The 20,169-nt window shown below is 36.8% G+C and overlaps 1 protein-coding gene across 1 annotated transcript in view; it reads left to right on the top strand.

Moving 5' to 3' along the window:
- The window catches only part of ENPEP (glutamyl aminopeptidase), a 94,162-nt gene that overhangs the window by 53,130 nt on the left and 20,863 nt on the right, over positions 1 to 20,169 (top strand). Inside the window, exons 9-13 of the mRNA XM_037001187.2 lie at positions 1,869 to 1,934; positions 2,056 to 2,207; positions 7,407 to 7,486; positions 15,816 to 15,952; positions 16,081 to 16,136. Coding sequence (XP_036857082.1) covers positions 1,869 to 1,934; positions 2,056 to 2,207; positions 7,407 to 7,486; positions 15,816 to 15,952; positions 16,081 to 16,136 — 491 coding nt within the window. The remainder of the gene's footprint in view (positions 1 to 1,868; positions 1,935 to 2,055; positions 2,208 to 7,406; positions 7,487 to 15,815; positions 15,953 to 16,080; positions 16,137 to 20,169) is intronic.

The following is a 20,169-nucleotide window of genomic DNA, read 5'->3' as shown; positions in this document are numbered from 1 at the left end:
GGGGAAGCCTTCTGGTTAAAAGATTTATATTTTCAAAATATTTGAAGTGAAAATTCTTTACAGAGAAAATTTAAATAAGTGAAAATATTCTTTAACATGAATAATATCCCCAGTTTATCCATCATTATCACCTTCACTATTGAAAAGGCTATAATATGCATTTCTTTAGAGCAGGGAACTGCAAACTACCACCTATGGACCAAATCTAGCCCACCATCCATTTTTGTAAGGTTTTTGCAATTAAAATCATTTCTATATTTTTTTGGTTGAAAAAACCAAAAGGAGAATGTTTCATGGTACATGGAAGTTACATGGAATTCAAATATCAGTGTGCATAAATAATGGTTTTTGGAAGACAGTCATGATCATTCATTTACATACTATTTCTGTCTGCTTTGTGCTATAGAGGTAGAATTGAGTAGTTGTGACAGAATATATGGCCCACAATGCTTAATAGCTTTACTATGCGGCTTTTTACCAATAAGTTTACTTATAGCCTGGCTCACCTGTTTCACCTTTGCATAACACCTCAATAACTCATGTGTGACAGGGTCATATAGTGTCTAAGATGAGAATATACCATTATAAATGAAGATGGGGTTACAGACAGTAGTGGGCAGGTTAACACCACTAAGTAAAGATCACAAAATTATGGATCTCTCTTTATTGTGGATCAAAAGTGTTATGAACTGTTGATAGTTTTCCTGAACACGTGACTGCCCTTCACTGTCTTACATTGCTTGTCCTGAAAAAGTTAGACTCTTTCCCTCTCCTGTTCACAATTCCATTAGACAGAAAAAAAAAAAAAAACCTGTCTCATTAATAAGAATAAAACATTCCTTATACTTTACAAATAAATTATTTGTATGGTGTTTTTATAGGTTTCAAAATGTTTTGCATATAGTGTATCATTTGATTTTCATTCTAGGCACACTTTTATGCTATATTATATTTAGAGTGAAATATGTCTAGGGGTTCAGCTTTTTTTGTGGAAATATGAGAAAAGCAAACATTAACTTCTAAAATACCTGTCATCGGGGGATTCAAGATGGCGGCGTGAGAGGTGAGACGTAGAATTCCTCCCCAAACCACAGATAGTATGAAAATGTAGTTAATTGATACAACTAACCCTAAAGCAACAATAAGAAAGAAGGCTGAACCAGACTGCACACAGACCTCACGAACAGAGCAGACCTCACGAAACAGAGTAACTTAAGAAAGCCTTAATCAGGTGGGACCCAGGCCCTTCCCCCACCCCAGCTCACTGGCGGGAGGAAGAGAAACAAAGTGGGGGAGGGGGTGGAAGCCTAGAACTGATGAACACGGAGCCCTGGAGGTCTGCTTTGGGAGCAGAAACCTACACTGTGTGGTGCTCTGGAGGCTGGGGAGCTCAAAGAGGTGGAGTGCTTGAGAGACAGATTCCGGCCATTTGTGGAGGAGGGATCCACACCCGGCCGCTCTGGAAGAAGGGAAAGGCAGGCGGTCTAAGAGGCTGTGTTTGTAATAGCACACAAAGTGAGTTAAATTAGACTGTTAGATAGTAAGGAAATTACCCTTCAACCTTTGATAACCATGCATCTAAAGCATGCAATGGCAATAACTACCTACCTATCGATAATCACCCTGATTGTAAATGGTCTGAATGCTCCAATCAAAAGACATAGAGTCACTGAATGGATTAAAAAACAAGACCCATCTATATGCTGCCTACAAGAGACTCACTTCAAACCCCAAGACATACACAGAACTGAAAGTAAAGGGATGGAAAAAGATATTTCATGCAACTAACAGGGAGAAAAAAGCAGGAGTTGCAGTACTTGTATCAGACAAAATAGACTTCTAAAATAACTGTTATCTTTCACATACAGACTTACTTGGAAAAATACAAATTTGAGAACGCAAAAACTTCAGATTTTTGGGCAGCACTTGAAGGGGTAAGGAAGAGCATATCCCCAAATATTTCTTTCATTAACAAATGATTTACCAATCATTTCTTTATCTGATTATTCTCTCTTTTTATTTCCCTTATTTATTAATTAACTTTTAAAATCTTAGGCAAGTAATTTACCAGTGAAAGAGGTAATGGACACTTGGACGAAACAGATGGGCTATCCTGTTCTTAATGTGAAAGATATGAGGAACATCACACAGAAACGTTTTCTGTTGGACTCAAGAGCTAATTCTTCTCAGCCACATTCAATTCTTGGGTAAGGATCTATAATGCATTTTGAGAGAAACAAACTTGAGTAAAATACTGGCCACTTGCTTAGATCTTGCTCTTCAGTACATAATTGATGGGTGATAATACTAAAGCACAAGGTCTTCAGGGAAACAAAGGAATCTAAAAATAGCTCAACTGTTTCTAGGTTAAAAATGATGGACTGAGCACGTGCATCCAAGTCCTGTTCTTCTCAGGAGCCACGGAAAAAAGGAATAGAAGTAGTAAGAGAAATAAACTCATAAAAGTAAATAAAGAGGAAGGGTTATATGTGTCATAAAATGCTAGAATAAAAGCAAGAGAAATAATAGAAAACAAACCAAGGAAGATGAATGTATGAAGGTCTCACAGTTAACAAGGAGAATTATACATATAATATGCAATATTCATTATTTACTAAGTAGCTCACACTATTTTTAAGTACTTTAGAGTATTTTGTTATAACAGGTGGGGAAATTGAGGCAGAAAATGATTAAGTAACTTATTCAAGGTTACAGAAAGTATAAGTGATAGAACCTTGATTTGAACACAGGCAGTCTGGCTCCAAGAAACTGGATAGCAGAGACATACTGAGAAAAGTGGTGGGAGATGAAGCTGGAATAAAAGGCAGGGGCCAGGGATGCAGATTTTGTTACAGATTTTGAAGAGTAGTGTGCAAATTCAAGGACTTTAAGGAGAGAGTTGGCAAGATCACATTTACATTTCAAAGTTGCCCTCTGGCTGTTCTATGGAGAATAGATCAGAGATGGGCAAGAGTCGAAGCAGGGAGTCCAGCTAGCATAATAGTGTAGTGAGTGACCCCTGTGAGAGATGATGGGCCCTGCACTAGGAGAGTAGCCATGGGCTGGAGGGGTGTGGCAGATACTCCAAAGATTGGGTTGAGCTAAAATTTCTAATAAACAATGTGCAAGAATTGAATCAAATGCATTTGCAGAGAATAATCCCCCTTGTTCTATAGTGGTCATTTCTAGACAACTGGAGGATCTTTCTAGATCCACTTTATGATGTGTACACCATGCAGTAGTAACAGAACCTGTTTTCTGGCCTCCAGTTCAGAGCTTTGAGAATTAAGTCATACTACTAGCACACTCAGTGTTCTCCAAAAATTCAGATTGCCAAATAGTTTCTGTTCCAGGCATCAGAAATGAAAAGCACTCTGAATTATTCAATTAGCTACTTCTAAGAGACTGGTTGGCATATGAACTAGAGAAGCATTGAGAAAGCCAGTAATGCTCACGTTGTTGAGGCCCATTACCAGTCTCTGCTCCTGGAAACCTCAGACACTCAGCTGTACCACAGTAAATGAAATGCAGAGACACCGGATATCTTGCTGTAATCCAAGTTCTACAATGTAACAGTTCATGCCAAAACAAAGGAAAATTCTAGTTCCTAGGCCAAATGAGATCAGTCAGGGAGTGTCTGTATACAGTTCTTTATCATTATTTTGGAAAGGAAAGATTATGATGGAGAAAACTTCTTTGTTTTACTCTTCATAATATATGGATGAATTGAAACATAGATCTGACTTGTATCAGATGGTAATTCAATTGCAAAAATCAACATCATAATTTCTGTGATGGTACTGTTGACTCTAAACTGAGTTAGTATTTTATAGTTAGTTTTATGTTCTCACAAATTACATTGGTGATATTTAATATTGCAATGTAATAGCCTTTGTATATTAAAATTTAAAAATTATTTCTCTCTTGAGAAACAACCTTCCATTGGGGAAGGTTCTTAATATTTATTCCCTTGTCATATGTATCCACCAATTTAAGTCAAAGACACAGCCAACATTGTTTTTAAACTGGTAAATTGGACTTTTAAAAACTATTAGTTTTGTTTCCTCTCCACATAAACAAAAATTGTATTACCAAGTGAACTAAGTATATCATCAGATCTAAAATCATTTTTTTCTTATAATAAATCCTTAAATTATACTCAAGATTTATAACATTGAACTATATGATTAACATTTACACTTTTCTCTAACATTTTATTTAGTTTCTACCTTCAGATATTTCAGATACTATTAATTTAGATTCATAAATACATGATTTTTGGTGATCATTGAGCATACATCTACTTGTTCCATTTTTGTTAAAAAAAGCATATATGCATAGGGAAAAAATAAACCTAGAAAACATGTGCTTCTTTGTTGAGAACTTTTGTTAAAAATCTGCAGTAGCTCCTGAATAAATAGAGAAAGAGATATTATATTAAAAGTGATCCCTCCTTATTTTCACTTGAATGAAAAATTAGATCATAATAAATGCTTTCATGTCACTAGGAAGGAATTAGTCCTTTCTTCAACCCTAGTGTTCATGTGCTCTCTGTTCAAGATATATTCCTGTCTACTGTGGTCTGTTAAGTTGTTTCATAAATTGAATGGCCTCCTCCCTTTTCTCACTGTTGAGATATTCCAAGATTAGGGAATTCTTACTGACCAGAAACTTTTATAATCCAAATGGTCCACACATGTGTAAATTATTGCTTAACATTATGGCCTCAACCATACCTTAGAAATGGGCCATTTTCACATCTCCAATGGGGAATTCTCCATCGGGCAAGTTTACATGTTTTTTAATAGTCTACCAGATGTAGTCAGGTGGAAGAGGGGAGTAGGTGTGAAAATCAGACTGGCCATATTTAATATTGGCAGAGCCTGTTGTTAGAAATTTAAAAAGTGAATAATACTTTTAAAAATGAAATGTAATATTCCTGATTTTTAGATAACATATAAGGGATGCAATCATTTCATTTATGTAATTTCCGTTTCTTGACATTTTGTACTTTTAAATCTATTATTTTACTTAATTAAATTAGTTCCTATGATTAGTTTCTAAAACTATAAAATTACATCGCCTCAGTCCCCTATCCTTTTTGTCCTATTGTGATACTCTTACAGACCTCATAGTAACATACATATATTTTTTCATCACCTTGGTGGTACATCTTATGCCCACTTTTAGGAACAGGGTAATCCATGAGACCATGCTTTACAGGGGATAGTTGCAACCCTGAATGTATACAAAGGGCATCCAAGCAATCAGTCAGGTCGGTATTGGGGAGAGGTGAGAAAGAATGAAATGTTAGTTTATATAGCAGCACTAAGTCATCAGAGTGTATGAGTGAGACATGTAGGTGGATGTGACTTTAAAAATGCTGCTTTGCAATACACGTAGGTCATGGGGAAGGCAGTACAGCATGGAGAAGACAAGTAATGACTCTACAGCATTTTACTACGTTGATGGACAGTGACTGCAATGGGGTGGGGGAGGACTTGATAATATGGGTGAATGTTGAAACCACAATGTTGCTCATGTGAAACCTTCATAAGATTGTATATCAATGATACCTTAGTTTAAAAAAAAACGCTGCTTTGAGTCATAGACACCAAGAAGGGATTAACGGTTACCAAAGGGGAGGGGTTGGAGAGGAGGGAGAAGGGGAATTAAGAGGCACAATAATTCACAATCACAATAAAAGTAAGTCATGGGGAAGGCAGTACAGCAGAGAATACAAATAATGAGTCTATAGCATCTTACCATGCTGATGGACAGTGACTGCAATGGAGGGAGTGAGGACTTGATAATATGGGTGAATATTGAACCACTTTGTTGTGTATTTGAAACCATCATTAAGATTGTATATCAATGATACTTTAATATTTTTAATGGTACTTTGTTGAGAAACTACAAGGGATTGCTCATAGGCTGACTTCCCTGAAAGCAGACCATGAGGTGATCAATTGAAAGTGACTCACTTGAAGTGTTCCTAGGAAAGACTGGTAGGAGGGTGGGAAGCGAGATACCAGGCAGCAAGATGAGATATCAGGCAGGTCCTATCAAGGGTAACTACCCTGCAGGGAAGTTCTGGAGACACTGCTTCAGGGTAGTCTTAAAGGATGGGACAAGGAAGATGCTCACACCCATCCGTCACTGGCTAAGGACTGTATCCAAGAATGTAAATTCCCAGGAACTTCTGGTTCTCTTTGTTCAGAAAGCGAGAAGACAGTCCTCTGGCAGAGAGATGCAGGTGCTGTCTGTTGGCAGGGAAAGCACACTGGAATCCGGAGTGTACAAAAATGACAAAGAGATTCCAGCGAGTTAGGGAGGAGCACTGACAATGTCCGCTACAGGCCCAAAGAAACGATGTATATATTGGTTCTATGAAATTTATAACCAAAAAAATTCCACTGCAATAAAACCCTCCAGGAGAGCTAGTAAAATCTCGATCCCACCAAATATTTCAGTAGTTATAAACAAAGGATTACTTTTTCATGTAGATGGAAAAACTATATTCTCCCAATATTACATAAATTTTATTATATATTGAAAAGGAGAAATATCACTCCCCCATTCTCTGTTAGGGACCTGAATGATCATAGGTGAAAAATAAGGCCAGTTTTGAGCTGAAACCCAAACCCAGTCACAGATGCTTCTCTCTAGATCTCCCATGTTTTCTGACTGATGATACGTGTTATGAGAACTAACAACCAAAAACCATTTAGGACCTCTTTTATGAAATGTCATGACTAAAGTGTCAAGTGCGTATTGTATCAAAATACAAAGTTACCCTCCTCTACCAAAAATACTAAGGAACTACAGAGGACATTAAAATTAACCCCTGAAACATGCTTACCTGATGATTTTTCCTTCGCAGCACACTGGTTCACTTGATTCCAAGTAGGAGATATTTAAACAGCACGAGAAGATATAAGGGATGATGGTGGTGGTGTAATTTCCATGTAATTTCTAAAATGGGTATTTCCTCCACAGTGTTTTAAGACTGTCTTCTGATTCTAAAAATGTTGTGTATTCTTTGACAGGAACTATAGCTTATTAGAATGTATACAAGTATGTTATGAATGCTCATTGCTGTATAATGTTATATTTATGCAATATCTTTATTCCAAAGCCTCAAGTCATTAAATTAAAATAATCTTCAGCCTTACCTAATTTTTCATATAAAGTTCCAAAACTTAGAGATTTATAGAAATTGAAAGCCATTATGTGGCCTATCTTCAACACTAAAGTGTGTTGTTTTAACTTTATTAATTGTATACTATATACTGGATCATCACATATGAAGAAAATATGCTTTTCTATTACTCTTTAATTATTTTACTTTGAAAATGTTATTTTTTAGTAATAAAAGTTAAACTTTTCTTTTTAAAAAACTTCAGTTACACATGGAATATTCCAGTTAAATGGACTGAAGATAATGTATCAAGTATTACACTCTACAACAGGTCAGAAGCAGGAGGTAAATATCATCGATTCCTTTATTTCTTTGAATTAATGTATCACGTTAAATTAATATAAATGTAAAGAGAAAACAATAAAGCTGGAACTTACTATATAAATTTCAACTAAAAGAGACCTCTTGAATAATTTATCCATGAGTTCAAATCCTTATCTACAATAATGAAAACTTTTCTACCTTGAGATATTCTTTTTAATGATTTACCATAACTGACACAATAATAAACACCCATATCCAAAGGAGAAGGGTCACATACCCAATCACTGGAAGATCAATGCATGGTCTGCTTCCCTTCCTTCCTCCCTCCCTCCCTCCTCCTCTACCTCCCTTCCTTCCTCCCTTCCCTCTTTTTGTCCTTGAAATAAGTAAGCTATTGAATTTCTTAAAATGTTATATGATAAGCCTGGTTTTTAAAATGCTGTCATTAAATCAGACATCTCATTTTTCCATATCAACACAACACAAGAATCTTTACTGACTCCACATTATCTTTTCTTAGTTCTAAGCTGTTACCAATAGCTCAAGGAATATCTGTGTCTACATTCAACCATGTGCTCCACCCCCACCCATCTACCCATCAACCTAAGTGAATCCACTGGCTCTCTCGTCTGGGTTACAATTCAGCTATGACTGTTCTGCTCACTTAAATCAACTGGAATAAAAACAAGGAGATCTTATCACATGAGTTCTCTCCTCCAGATCACTAAAAAAAAATAGTAAGGCAGGTTTTAGTCCCCATCCTAGAAGAACCCTGCATTTTATACTTTTACCATTGTACTTGCTCTGTTTCAAAATCATTTCTTATCTAAGACAGTTGAGACTTTACCCTCAAAGAATGTGGTTTCAGAATAGCATTTGGCATGACTTTCACCTGTGGCCTCTTAGGGATAAAACACCACTTAATCTTACTTACATATGCCTATTTGCTCCTGCAAAATATTCTAAAACATTAATTAGTTATGATTTCCCTTAGCAAGTTAATTTTTACCCTATTTCCAATAGATTTTTTAAACAGCTTTATTGAGATATAATTCACATACTATGCAATTCACCCATTTAAAGTGTATAACCAATGGTTTTTACCAAATACACAGATATGTGTAACATCACCACAGTCAATTTTAGAGCATTTTAATCACCTCAGAAAGAAACTTCTTCCTCTTTAGCTTTCAACCCCTCTATCCTCCCACACCTCCAGTCCTATGTAACCATGAGTCTACGTCTGCATAGATTTGCCTGTATTGGACATGTCATACAAAAGAAATAATATATGTAGTTATTTTGGGACTGGCTTCTTTCACTTAGCATAATGTTTTTAAGATTCATTTATGTCATAGCATGTATTGGTACTTCATTCCTTTTTGCCAAACTATATTCACATCATATTGATACATCACCCTTTGTTTCTCTCTTCCTTGGTTGATGGGCATTTTGGCTGCTCTGAGAAATGCTGCTATAAACATTTGTGTACAAGCTTTTCTGTGGATCCAGCAGGCTTTTTTCACCTTTGGGTTTTCACTTTTATTATAAATTCTTTTGTGATTTTTTTTTCTTTTTATTATAAACTCTACCCGCTTTGTTACTGTCAAGGTAAGACTCCTTTGTGTTGCCTTTACAACAAAACTATTTTTGGGCCATTTATGCTAACAATTCTTTTCATTGCTGTGGTCAGTAGTTCCGGTGAATTCTTCTAGAATTTCCAGGTCAATGCCATTTTATCTTAGTATTTTATATATAATTATGTTATGTTTAAGCATCAAGCTCTATCTTTTATGATCTATCTTCTGACCATTTCCTTACAAGCACGTTTGCCAAAGGAAATTGGAGAAGACAAAAAAAAAAAGACACTTTTTGAAACATGCAATAGCATTGATAAAAGACATAATGAAACTGGGATTCCACTGGGAGGTTTTCAGTGGATTTGGTTTAACTATTACTACATATAGTCCCCCTTGGTCACATCAGTTAATTGAGGGTTGGAGGACTGTCTTGGCAGCTGCTTGATCTGCTGGCTACAAATTTAAAAGCATGAGTAATTCATGCACACTAACACAATTTATCCAGCATTTTCAGGGTGTGAGGTTTCCATAAAAGTGAATTTTCCAGATCAGTAAAGCTTACTCAAGTGCTTTGTAAAATAAATCTCAGGAGTCAGCAATAAGCATTTTTCTTATATGTATTATGTATTAGAATATTTGAATAATAAATTTAATCTTGGATTAATTAATTAATTAATTAACTCTTTCAAGCACGTATTCACTGAGAAATAACTTATGTGCCAGACAGAGAAGTAGGCTTGGAGATAATGAGAAGAAAAGGAAAAAAACACAGTCCTTACCCTTGTGGTGCTTACTCTCCAGGGTGGGTGTGCAGGAGTCATAAGTGCCTGGTGTGGTAACAGTCAAGGGTGCTTGCCAGGGAAGCACAAAGAAAGGTTATTAAAGGAAAGGACGTTTAGGCTGAGAGTTGGGAAGGCTAGCAGAAGAGTTTAAATAGGTAAGAAGACTGACTGAGTATAGGTAGGAATTGTGCTCTGGACAGAGGATACTAGTGTGAAAGTGACAGCAGAGGGCTCTCAAAGCACTTTTCTATTCTTCTGTCTTTTTTTTTTTGCTATATCTGTTGACTTATCTGTCTCTCCCCTCCCCATAGAATAATCATTGAGGAAATGGAGCTTATTTTTTTATTATGGTAGTTCTCTCCCTCCAGCAGGTATCTAGTAATTGCTTTTGAATGAATGAAAGAACTAATGAATGAAGAAGCACTAACGTCCACACGGCTTTGATGATAAACCTATCTTCATCTGAAACTTCAGAATCATGACTGGCCACTCAGCCAGAAGCAAACTAGATATCTCTTCCTACTTCAAAGTGTCGGCTCCATTTTTAGGCTATGCAATAAGTTCCCATTTCCTGTTTGAGAACACCTTCAGCTCACAGCTCAGAGCTCAGATGACAGACATGTCCTGAATGTACTGAATGGGCCATCAGCTCAGGTTACCAGCCCTACCTCCCTCCTTTTGGTTTCTTTGATTGTTCACCAGTTAGAAATTTCGCAGGCAACGGCAGGACTTCTCCCAAGGTCTTTTATTTGCATTTGTGTTGTACATGATATTTTAAAACTAATCACATTTAAAATTTTTTTAAATTTATAACAGTACCTCTATCACAGGAGCTTCTCTGGCTGGTCTAACCTACCCTGAATAATCTCTCCTCTCACTGTTTATACTATGTTTTATGCTATCAGTTTCATTAGCCCTTAATTCTAGTATTATTATTTTATATTTTAAACATCACTGTTATTGAGGCTTCATGCTCTGTCTTTTGTTTTTTAAGTAAATTATAAGCTCCCTGAAGATACAAACCATACATAGTATTTCTTTTTCCCTGTCCACCCTGTTCCTGACAAGGTACCATGCACATCCTAAGATTTAAGGATTTAAAGTCCTTGCTTAATGAAGGCTTGTTTGCTCCCAGACTACTGTGCTTTTAAAGGATATCTGTATATTTCATAACGCCTGTCTTTAGTATCAGCTATTATTTTGGCTATTGTAAGTGTATTTACATTTAGTAATACACCATCTTTCTGCTTTTAATCTGCTGCTTTCTAACATCTATAAGACTTGAATGTTATCATATGATATCAGCTAACCAATCTTAATAAAACACATTTTAAAATAGTCATGCCTAAGTGCCTAGGGTGTAAGAGGGGGTCTAGAGCATAAGAAATGGCAAAGACTTTGTGGTAACTGTTTTCTTAATTTTCAGATTTGGGAATGCATTCTGATGGCTTAGATAACCAAATTCTGACTATCATATAAATCAGATATTATTAAAATTTGAAGGTAGTTATATTTAAACATTCCATATCAAAATAATGGTGGTCATATATTTTTGAATTTAATAATGAACAGAGATTTTCTTCAGTCTTTCAAGATGAGTCTCGTGGAATGTTTGAATTTAGATTATTACAGATTCAGTTGGCAGATTCAGAAGTTCAGTTTCACTTATTTAGCCCTGGTCAACACAGTCTTGGAAGATTTACTCACATAAACCAAATATATAGGAATGCTAATTTGTTAATTTACACAAATAAAAATATAGTGGCCAAGGTGAAACAGAATACTCATGTCAGCTAATTAGGTATCTCTTTCCAGGAAGAAAGTTCACTTAATAAGGGTAAAGAGAGAGTTAAGTTAGATCAATTATTTTAGAGATGTCATCAAGCTGTGATGACAGCCTGATATATTACATTAAATACTACTTATTGCATTTAGAGGCTATCAGTAGTGGTTTGATGCAGTAAAAGTTTAATTCACACAACAGTCCAATGGAGGTATTACTGATCTGCCATCTCTCCTAGGTGGCTCACCCCCAAATAATGACTAGAAATCCTATCTTCTTCCTTCTTCTGGCTCTACTGCCTCCTGGATCTTGGATCCTCTTCTGGATCTTTTGCATCTGACAGAAGATAGGAAGATAATGGATGGACCAGACCTAGAAGTGCATCTATTACTTCTGTCCGCATTTTATGTCCAGTTGTCTATCACACGTAACTGCAAGGGAGGTTAATAAACATAGCCCAGCTGTTACCCAAGAAGAAGAGGGAATAGTGTGGTAAATAACTAACAGGTCTCTGCGACATACACTTGTCCTCTATTAGAGCAAATTTGTCAAAAGATCTGGAATATGTCTACCAGCTCCATTGGGCACCTGCTTCTCTATGCAGACTGGAGACACACTGACAGACCCAATTCTTCTTTGCAATTATTTCTTCTCAATCATCAAAACCATCACCAATGGTAATCCTTTATCATGATAGTCTGGTTATATTTTTCCAGATTCCTGCTTATTATATACTGTGTATTAATACTACATCTTTCTTTTCAGGGAGATTCTCTAGACCACATGCTAAGATTTAGGATTGACTCTAATAATTACTAACATAATCACTAATACTTTCTTGGATAAGTGATTTGTTGAAAACATTACCACAAATGGGTAACCAATCCATTTCACGATGGATCATGTTAACCTTATTTTCAGAGAATAAAATTTTCTTCCTTGACTCCAAATTCTGATAGTGCATTCTACTTGAAAATTTTAGCTCCCCAAGTATAATTTGTGTTATTAGTCAAAAATTACTACTCTTGTACCTTCACCTGTTTACTATCATGTAATGCACCAAATTTAATAACATATAAACTTTCACTTTACACTGAAAAATAATTTGCTTGAGGGATCAATGCAGCACAGCACTTATATCACCGAAGAAAAATGTTTCTCTAGAACTCTCAGGTTCTCATAAGCTGTCTAATTGTCTAAAATTTGTTAGAATTATTTATATAAAATAGTATCTGTTACTGAAATATGCTTGTACTAAAATTAAACAGCCTCTGGATAAAATTTTGAAAAGATAATTATTAGTCTTATCTACCATCTAGATAAAAAAATAGAAGGAAAAAAACAAGGATTTTCTAGAAAAAGCACCTTCCCCCAAAATTCATTCAACACCTCTTTTTGCATAAAACTAGCAAGAAACAGAACAATTTATAAATGAGTGATAAGCATATTATGAGACCATTATATTTGCATTTTCATATATGAGTATTCCTCTGATTTCCAAAAGTTCAAGTTATACTTCACTTTTATGAAAGGCCCATGTTAGTACAGAAACAGATTTTTTCCATAAAAGCAAAAATCCTGAATTTCTTTTAGTTAGTGAAAATAGGTTCTAATGTATATCTAAGCAAAGTGGTGTAATGTGAACTTTCAGAAAACAGGCTATAGTCTTCACTTTATGCCATTTTGGCTTATGAAAGTTTTTCATAGAAATGCTGTGCTTTCAGATGGGAGGGGAAACATATATATAAAACAAAATTGCAAGGTGTTTACAATACAAATTCAAAGGAAAAGGATTACCAATCATGGAAACAGTAAGGTTCCATTATGTGTGCTGTATGTTTATATGTGCATGTATATGGAAGATACACACACACAGAAGATAAAAACATGATAGCTGGTGGAGGGTAATTTTTAGATTCTTCATTATACTTTTTTGGTATTTCCCAAATACATATTTGCAACCATAAATAACACATACTACTGTTATAATCAGGAAAAAAATAAATAGTAAATGGAGAAACAGAAGCAAACATGCACTCTTACTTCTATGTACCACCTGGGATAGGCATCAGTATTTTAGTCCTAGCTCATTATATAATTAAACAACCCAACAGTATTTTGATGTTGACAACGGTTCTGAAAGCAGCATGAACTTGAAAAGTCCATAACCACTGACTTCCTGGATCTCAGCGTCCTCATCTATAAAGTGAGAAAAATCACAGTAACTCTAGACAGGCTTAACTAGGTATATATAAAGTACACTAAAATACTTCAGTTTTTAGATGGATTGCCAGGAAGCTCTCAATGTTATTTATATTTGCTTTGCTATTTTTAGAACTGGCAGCATATCCGCTTTCATAATAATGGGGATAGCTACCATCTGTTGGACATACAACTATGAGACCAACACTTTACCCACGTCATCTTATTTAATCTTTGCTACAGCCCTGTGAGGTTATTTTCATTCCTATTTCCCTCATGGTGAACTGGGACACAGAGAGGTCAAGTGATTTGGCCAAGATCACTCAGCCAGTAAGTCAGTGCTAGGATTTAATCCTAGATCTGTCAGACTTGAAAGTTCATGCTCTTTCTCTTGTAACATATGGCTCTGTGCTTAGCAAGAAGCTCTCCTGATACAAACATTCAAAGTGTATGGTTGCCAAAAGATTAGCTTCCTTTCAACAATTTGTCTATGGGAGAATGACAAAGAAAGATAAATACTACACAAGTCAGGTAAAGGTTTATAATTTGTCAAGTACCTACTCTGAAAGTTCCTAAAGAAACTTATTGTCTTGTTGAAGAGCTTACTCATATATTATGAAAAACTACTGTGTCCTGGATATCTTCCAAACCTTGCAAACACTTCCAAAATGTAAATCATCTTTCCCCCCAAACTGACCCATCTTTCTCTATTCTGTATTAGCAACACCATTATGCACCCAATCAGGCAAGCCATTTTCCCATCCACTATGTCTTTAGAAAAAGAAGTGTGTTGGTTTTCCCTATGATGTGTCTCAAAATACAACACTTTCTTTCCATTTGCATCATCTCCACATTAGTGTAAACCCTCATTCTCTCTTGCCCTTGATTATGACAGCAGACTCTAGAATCTCCTTCCAATATATCTCTCCTACCACTATAAAAATTATCTTTCAAGAAAACAGACTTGAGCACGTTAGTTCCCTGCTTAAAGATCTCCATTTTACCATCTCTCAGAAGATCGATTCCTTAATATGGCACATGGCTTTTGACACTGAAGCCCCAGCCTTTATTTCCAATCTCACCTCCTATTTTCCAATATCATATCCTACACTGTCACTACATTAAACTATCTGATATTATTCAAATATACCAAGTATTCCCACACCATTATTTCAATTGTATATTGTCTATGCAAACAAGAGTATGCAAATTAAAAAGTATAAGAATAATGCCTAGAAATATTGGTCATGTCAGACCATAGCTATTATTTTAACTGAGTATATTTTTACCTAAAACATAAGTCTCTGTTCCTTCAGTGCTGAACTTCTAAAATCTATAACTTAGAGCCCTGTGTAAATACTTGATGTTACTTTAGAAAGAAAGTTACTTTGGTAAACCTATCAATGTAATCAACTGAAATAAGGAAATAGAAGACTGTACAAAGATAAATAAAATTGGAGGAGCAAGTACAAAATTGATTACAAATCAACAACATTGTACTGGGAATTAAGTCCCGTTGCAAGCCTTCTTGACATTTTGAAAGCAGTATGATTCTCAAATCATTATTCTGCTTGGCAACAGTCATTTCCACGAATTTGAATGATTTTAATAAACAAAGTACTCTTTTAAATGTTTACATTTTTAACCCCTCCCCAGGCTGCCCCAGAAGACACGGACTTCTCTGTCTTTAGGCATTGTTTTCTCTTATTGAAAGAGTGAAGCACAGAATCATTTCACCCATTTGGCAAGCTTCTGCCAGCAAGAAGTACAAGCCACAAATTACAGGACACTTGCTACATTACTTCTTTTCCAGTTCGCACACTACAGAGACATTCTAAAGTCAGGCAACTAAATAAGAATTAGGCTTTGGGGCTTTGGATCCAAATCAAACTTGACTCTTTGAGCTGATATTTCTTTTCTCTTCTTTTTACTCTGTGTCAAATTTCTCTGTGTTTACAGTAAATGCAAATGTATTTCTCACAAGTGTTTATTGATTACCACAGGAATCACTTTGAACTCTTCTAACCCTAGTGGAAATGTTTTTCTCAAAATAAACCCAGATCATATTGGGTTTTATCGTGTAAATTATGAAGTACCAACTTGGAACTGGATAGCTACCAATCTTTCCTTCAACCACAAGGTAAGAACAGCAATGGGTTGTGAATTCTTTTATTTTTATTCTAAGAACAGCATCTGAATGATATTAAACTTTTCAACATGCTTTACTTTAGAAATCACATTCCTTACCTTTTTTCTTCCTCTTTCCAGGGCTTTTCTTCTGCTGATCGTGCAAGTCTTATTGATGATGCTTTTGCCTTGGCAAGGTGGGTTCTGGAATGGGATTAGATCATTTAAAATACCATGGATTTTGTCATAAATCTTTTAAAAAATGATTTAGAACAAAGTTTGAGTATTAATTATAGTTTAAACTATCCAAAGCCACCATTTATAATATTATTTTCCTTCACTTTCTTAAAGCTCACATGAGCCTCACAGCCAAAAATACTGATATTAACTCTTAACATGCACATAAAAACTCACCAACCCTATTGGCTTTGAGTAGGGTTTGTCTGTATCAGTCCTTCAGCTAAGTAGCAGTGACATTTGCTCAGAAGTGCATATTCATGATTTGATTTAATAAAAGGACAAACATGTGTTTCCTTAACTCAATTCTGTGAGGCCAAGCTCATCATAAGATTTTATGGCTGGAGTTATCTTGCTCAGGTTGTGGAGTAAGAAAAATAAGACATGGTGCTCTAGGACTGATAAGAATTAAGGTACTGTTTAGGAAATTTGACCTTTTTTCTGAAGGTGGCCTGAAGGTAACCTATGCTGAGAAAAAAAAATAACCTACACTCAGAAAAAATAATCAACATAGACTGGAGGAATGGAGGCACAGTAACTACAGTACCTCTGAAGGGGTTTTTCAGAGTCTAATACCAGTAATTCAACAAACACTTGGTGAATTTCTGGCACCTTTGCAGGAGCTGGGGACACAGCTGACTTTTTTGCTGGCTTTGAGTAGAAACCTCATCCTAGATAGAAGCAATGTACTTAACTGACAATGAGATGCATTTCCTCAGGAAAACTCCAATGTCCCCTTTGTTGGGGTTAGGTGTCCCTTTTATGGGCCCCTGTATATTCCCACAGTACTATATTGTCATTGCTTATTAATTGTCCATCTCACCCACCAAGCTCTAAGTTTCATGAGGTTAGGTACCCAGATCATGTTCCTGTTCATTGGACTCCAGCTCCTAACTGTACCTGGCCTGTAGTAGATGCTCCTTAAATATGAGCTGAATACATGGCTGGAAGGATAATGTAATAGCACTAAAGGCATGAGAGAACTATTTTACACAAACTTCCTAGGTAGTATTCTGAAAGTAAGAAAACTTTCTTGACATTTTTTTATGGAATTTGTGTGTGTTAAAAAACAGGCTATGGGAAACCACATTAAAATCTTGGTTTATATAACCTTGAGTAATTATCTTAACCTCTCTCTGGCTGAATTTCCTTATTAGTAAAGTGGAGATGACCTTGTAAGACTCTTGTGAGGAACAAATGAGTTACTACACCCAAAGCATTTTAGAGCATATAGAGAATGCTCAATAAATTTTATTATTTGACCAAAATGCATCTCCCATTGATTAGCAGCAACAGAGAAGCATTTAGAAAAGCTTTTCTGAATATGTAATCTAGATTCCTTTTGTAGGTAATACATAATATGATTCCTTTTAGTGAATCTCCAAGTTTAATCTCCTGGATACGTTACAGACTCATTATTTTCACTATATTACAGTATGTCAGGCATTCACTTAATAAATGCTTATTGAGCACCTACTCTGTACCAGGAACTGTGTAGAACTGGGAAATTAAGTGGTATAAGATGATCACCATTTTAAAACATAATAGAATGATTTAGATTATTTTTTGGCAGGGGGAAGCTCTCTTGTGAATGTATCATCCTTCTCCAAAGCTTGACACCTTGGCTGTTAGAAATTACACAGAACTGTAATATCTTTACAGCTTAATTCCCATCACAAAACAATACAGACAGTTCTTTTTGCTTTAAGGAGTGAAGGCCTCTTGAACAGCTCTCTCTGAGGAACTGTGCATAAAGCAAATAATTCACACATTTGAAAGACTTTCTTGCATTTGCTCAACTCCTTGGCCATAGCCCCATAAAATTTTGAAGAGCTACGGGAAGGAAGAAAGTGAAACAAATTTAAAAATGAAATAACATGTAGAATCACACAGCAACTGATCCAGAAAATACCCAAACTCTCACCTGAGTAGTGAGTCATCACCCAGTTTCCTTCTGCAATACTTGAGCGAAACAGGATTCAGAGAGAAAGAGACTTCACTAGTGTTGGTTAGAGTGAGGTGCAGCCCACTCTGAAACTTAAGGTGGAAAACAAGGAAAGATGTGTAGTAAAATAGGTAAGTGCCTATGGTAGGATTAGAATTTTCTTGAATACTCAGGTATTCAAAAAGAAATGTAACTAATGTGTTTCATTAGCAGAACTAAAAGGACACAGCCATAAGTAAATGCATTCTTGATTCCAGGAACCTGTCCCCAAATGCTGGGCACATTTGTTCAAGATAAGGAATAAAAATTCATCTAGTCACTTAGCATTTCCCACACAGGCTCAGTTGAATTAGATGGCCAGCAAAACCATCAACGTTTTCAGCTTCATTTAAAGTTTCTCCCAGCCCTTAGCTCAGGCCAGTTTCCAGCCATCCACATGCAATGAGAAGTAGGTACTTGCTTACCCCTCCATTTTGCTGGTGGGACTTCTGCTTCTTTTGTGCACCATGCTGCCTCTGATTCCTCCAGAGTTAAAGCCAGGCAAGCAGGTTGGGGGAGAGGAGGTGAAGAAAGGAAAGGTCCTGACATGCTGTCTGCTTTGGGTCCCCTTGAACTCTGTGGATGTTTAACACTGACTCTTTTCCTTGTGTGCTGTTTTCATGGGATGTTTGCTATCCACACTCATTCCATTGACAAAGGTCTTTCTCCTGTAGTTCCCTTGAGGTGGGCAAGTGGAAACCTCTGAAGTATATCTGGTCCATTGTAAGTATTAAAATATCCTCTCCCCCAACAAAGTCTAAGAGGATGGGCCATCCCCAGGCAGAGCCCAGCACCAGCATCTCATCCTTTAGATTTCTTGGGTAACAGGCACAAGGCCTCTCTGCTCCAAGCACCAGAATACACAGCTAAAACTCTTCAAGTGGTCCCATTAAAGCCCTGTTTCCTAGGCTTCATGTGAGGGGAAAAGCATCCTGTACCTTGTCCCTCCCCTGTGGGAGGAAAGCATTCAGTTCATTGGCTGAGCCTCCAAAAGCCCTCTTGTAAAACGTCTCACTCTCCCCACTGGCCTCTCCCACTTCTTTAATAGGCTGGTAGTGGGTTATCAGCCAAGGGTCAAAAACACTTGTTCCTGACCATCCAGTCCCAATTTGGTGGGCCTGCAGCTTACACTGGAGTTTACCCCAGGGGGCCTGGTTTGAGGGCCTTGCCAAAACTGAGACAGGGTTCTTTTTTGTCCACTTATTAGAGTAGGCTTTTCCCTTTCAATAGCTTATATAGTGCTCTGCAGCCCACTGTGTGCTGAAGCCAAGAGAGGGGTGAGGAGTAACAAAAGGGAGAGCAGAGTGTACGGCTAGCAAGCCAGGTGGGCACAGGGGCTCCCAGATGAGGGAAGCACAGCAGAGGAGGTGGCTTAAAAGGCCACCTGAGCTAATGATTCAAACAGAATTCCAGCCAGCCTTCGGGGAGGAGTGGCTTCAATGACACATTAGCAAATAAAGACCACCTGGCACATATAAACCATGCCAAGATTACACACCTCTAGGTCCCCCACTCTTATCACTTTAGGTGTTTGCAGAGGTAATCAGAGCAAAACACAGGGCTTGAAAGCAACCTTTCCCACCCCCTCGTGGGCTGCCTTTTAAAAGAAGGGAGAAGAGGGATGGGGAAGGATTCCAAAAGGGACCTGGCTGATTGCAAGGGGACTGTTTTAAGACAGATATCCAAATTTAACTGGCAAGTTAATGTTCAGAGACCAGACACATGGAAACTTTTTGAGACTCTCCACGCCACCTGGCGGCGTTGCTGAAGAGCACAAGCACACGGGTCAGTTCCACCCTCTAGGATCTCCACTTCTCATAATCCAGAACTGGGTCATACTTGATCAAGACCTGATTCAGCCACTTCTAATGTCCCATTCAAGAGCCATGTTTGGCAAGACACTATGCTTAAAAATACAAGTTCAAATGGAATATTTTAAGCATTCATGATTCATGAGTGCTGTCAGTCATGTTCCCCTTCATATGAAATGGAAATGATTTCAAAGAAAT

This window comes from Manis javanica, chromosome 5, assembly GCF_040802235.1.
Source record: "Manis javanica isolate MJ-LG chromosome 5, MJ_LKY, whole genome shotgun sequence".
Taxonomy (NCBI): domain Eukaryota; kingdom Metazoa; phylum Chordata; class Mammalia; order Pholidota; family Manidae; genus Manis; species Manis javanica.
The sequence above is the reverse complement of the archived record's forward strand: the minus strand, read 5'-3'. Positions and strand labels throughout refer to the sequence as shown.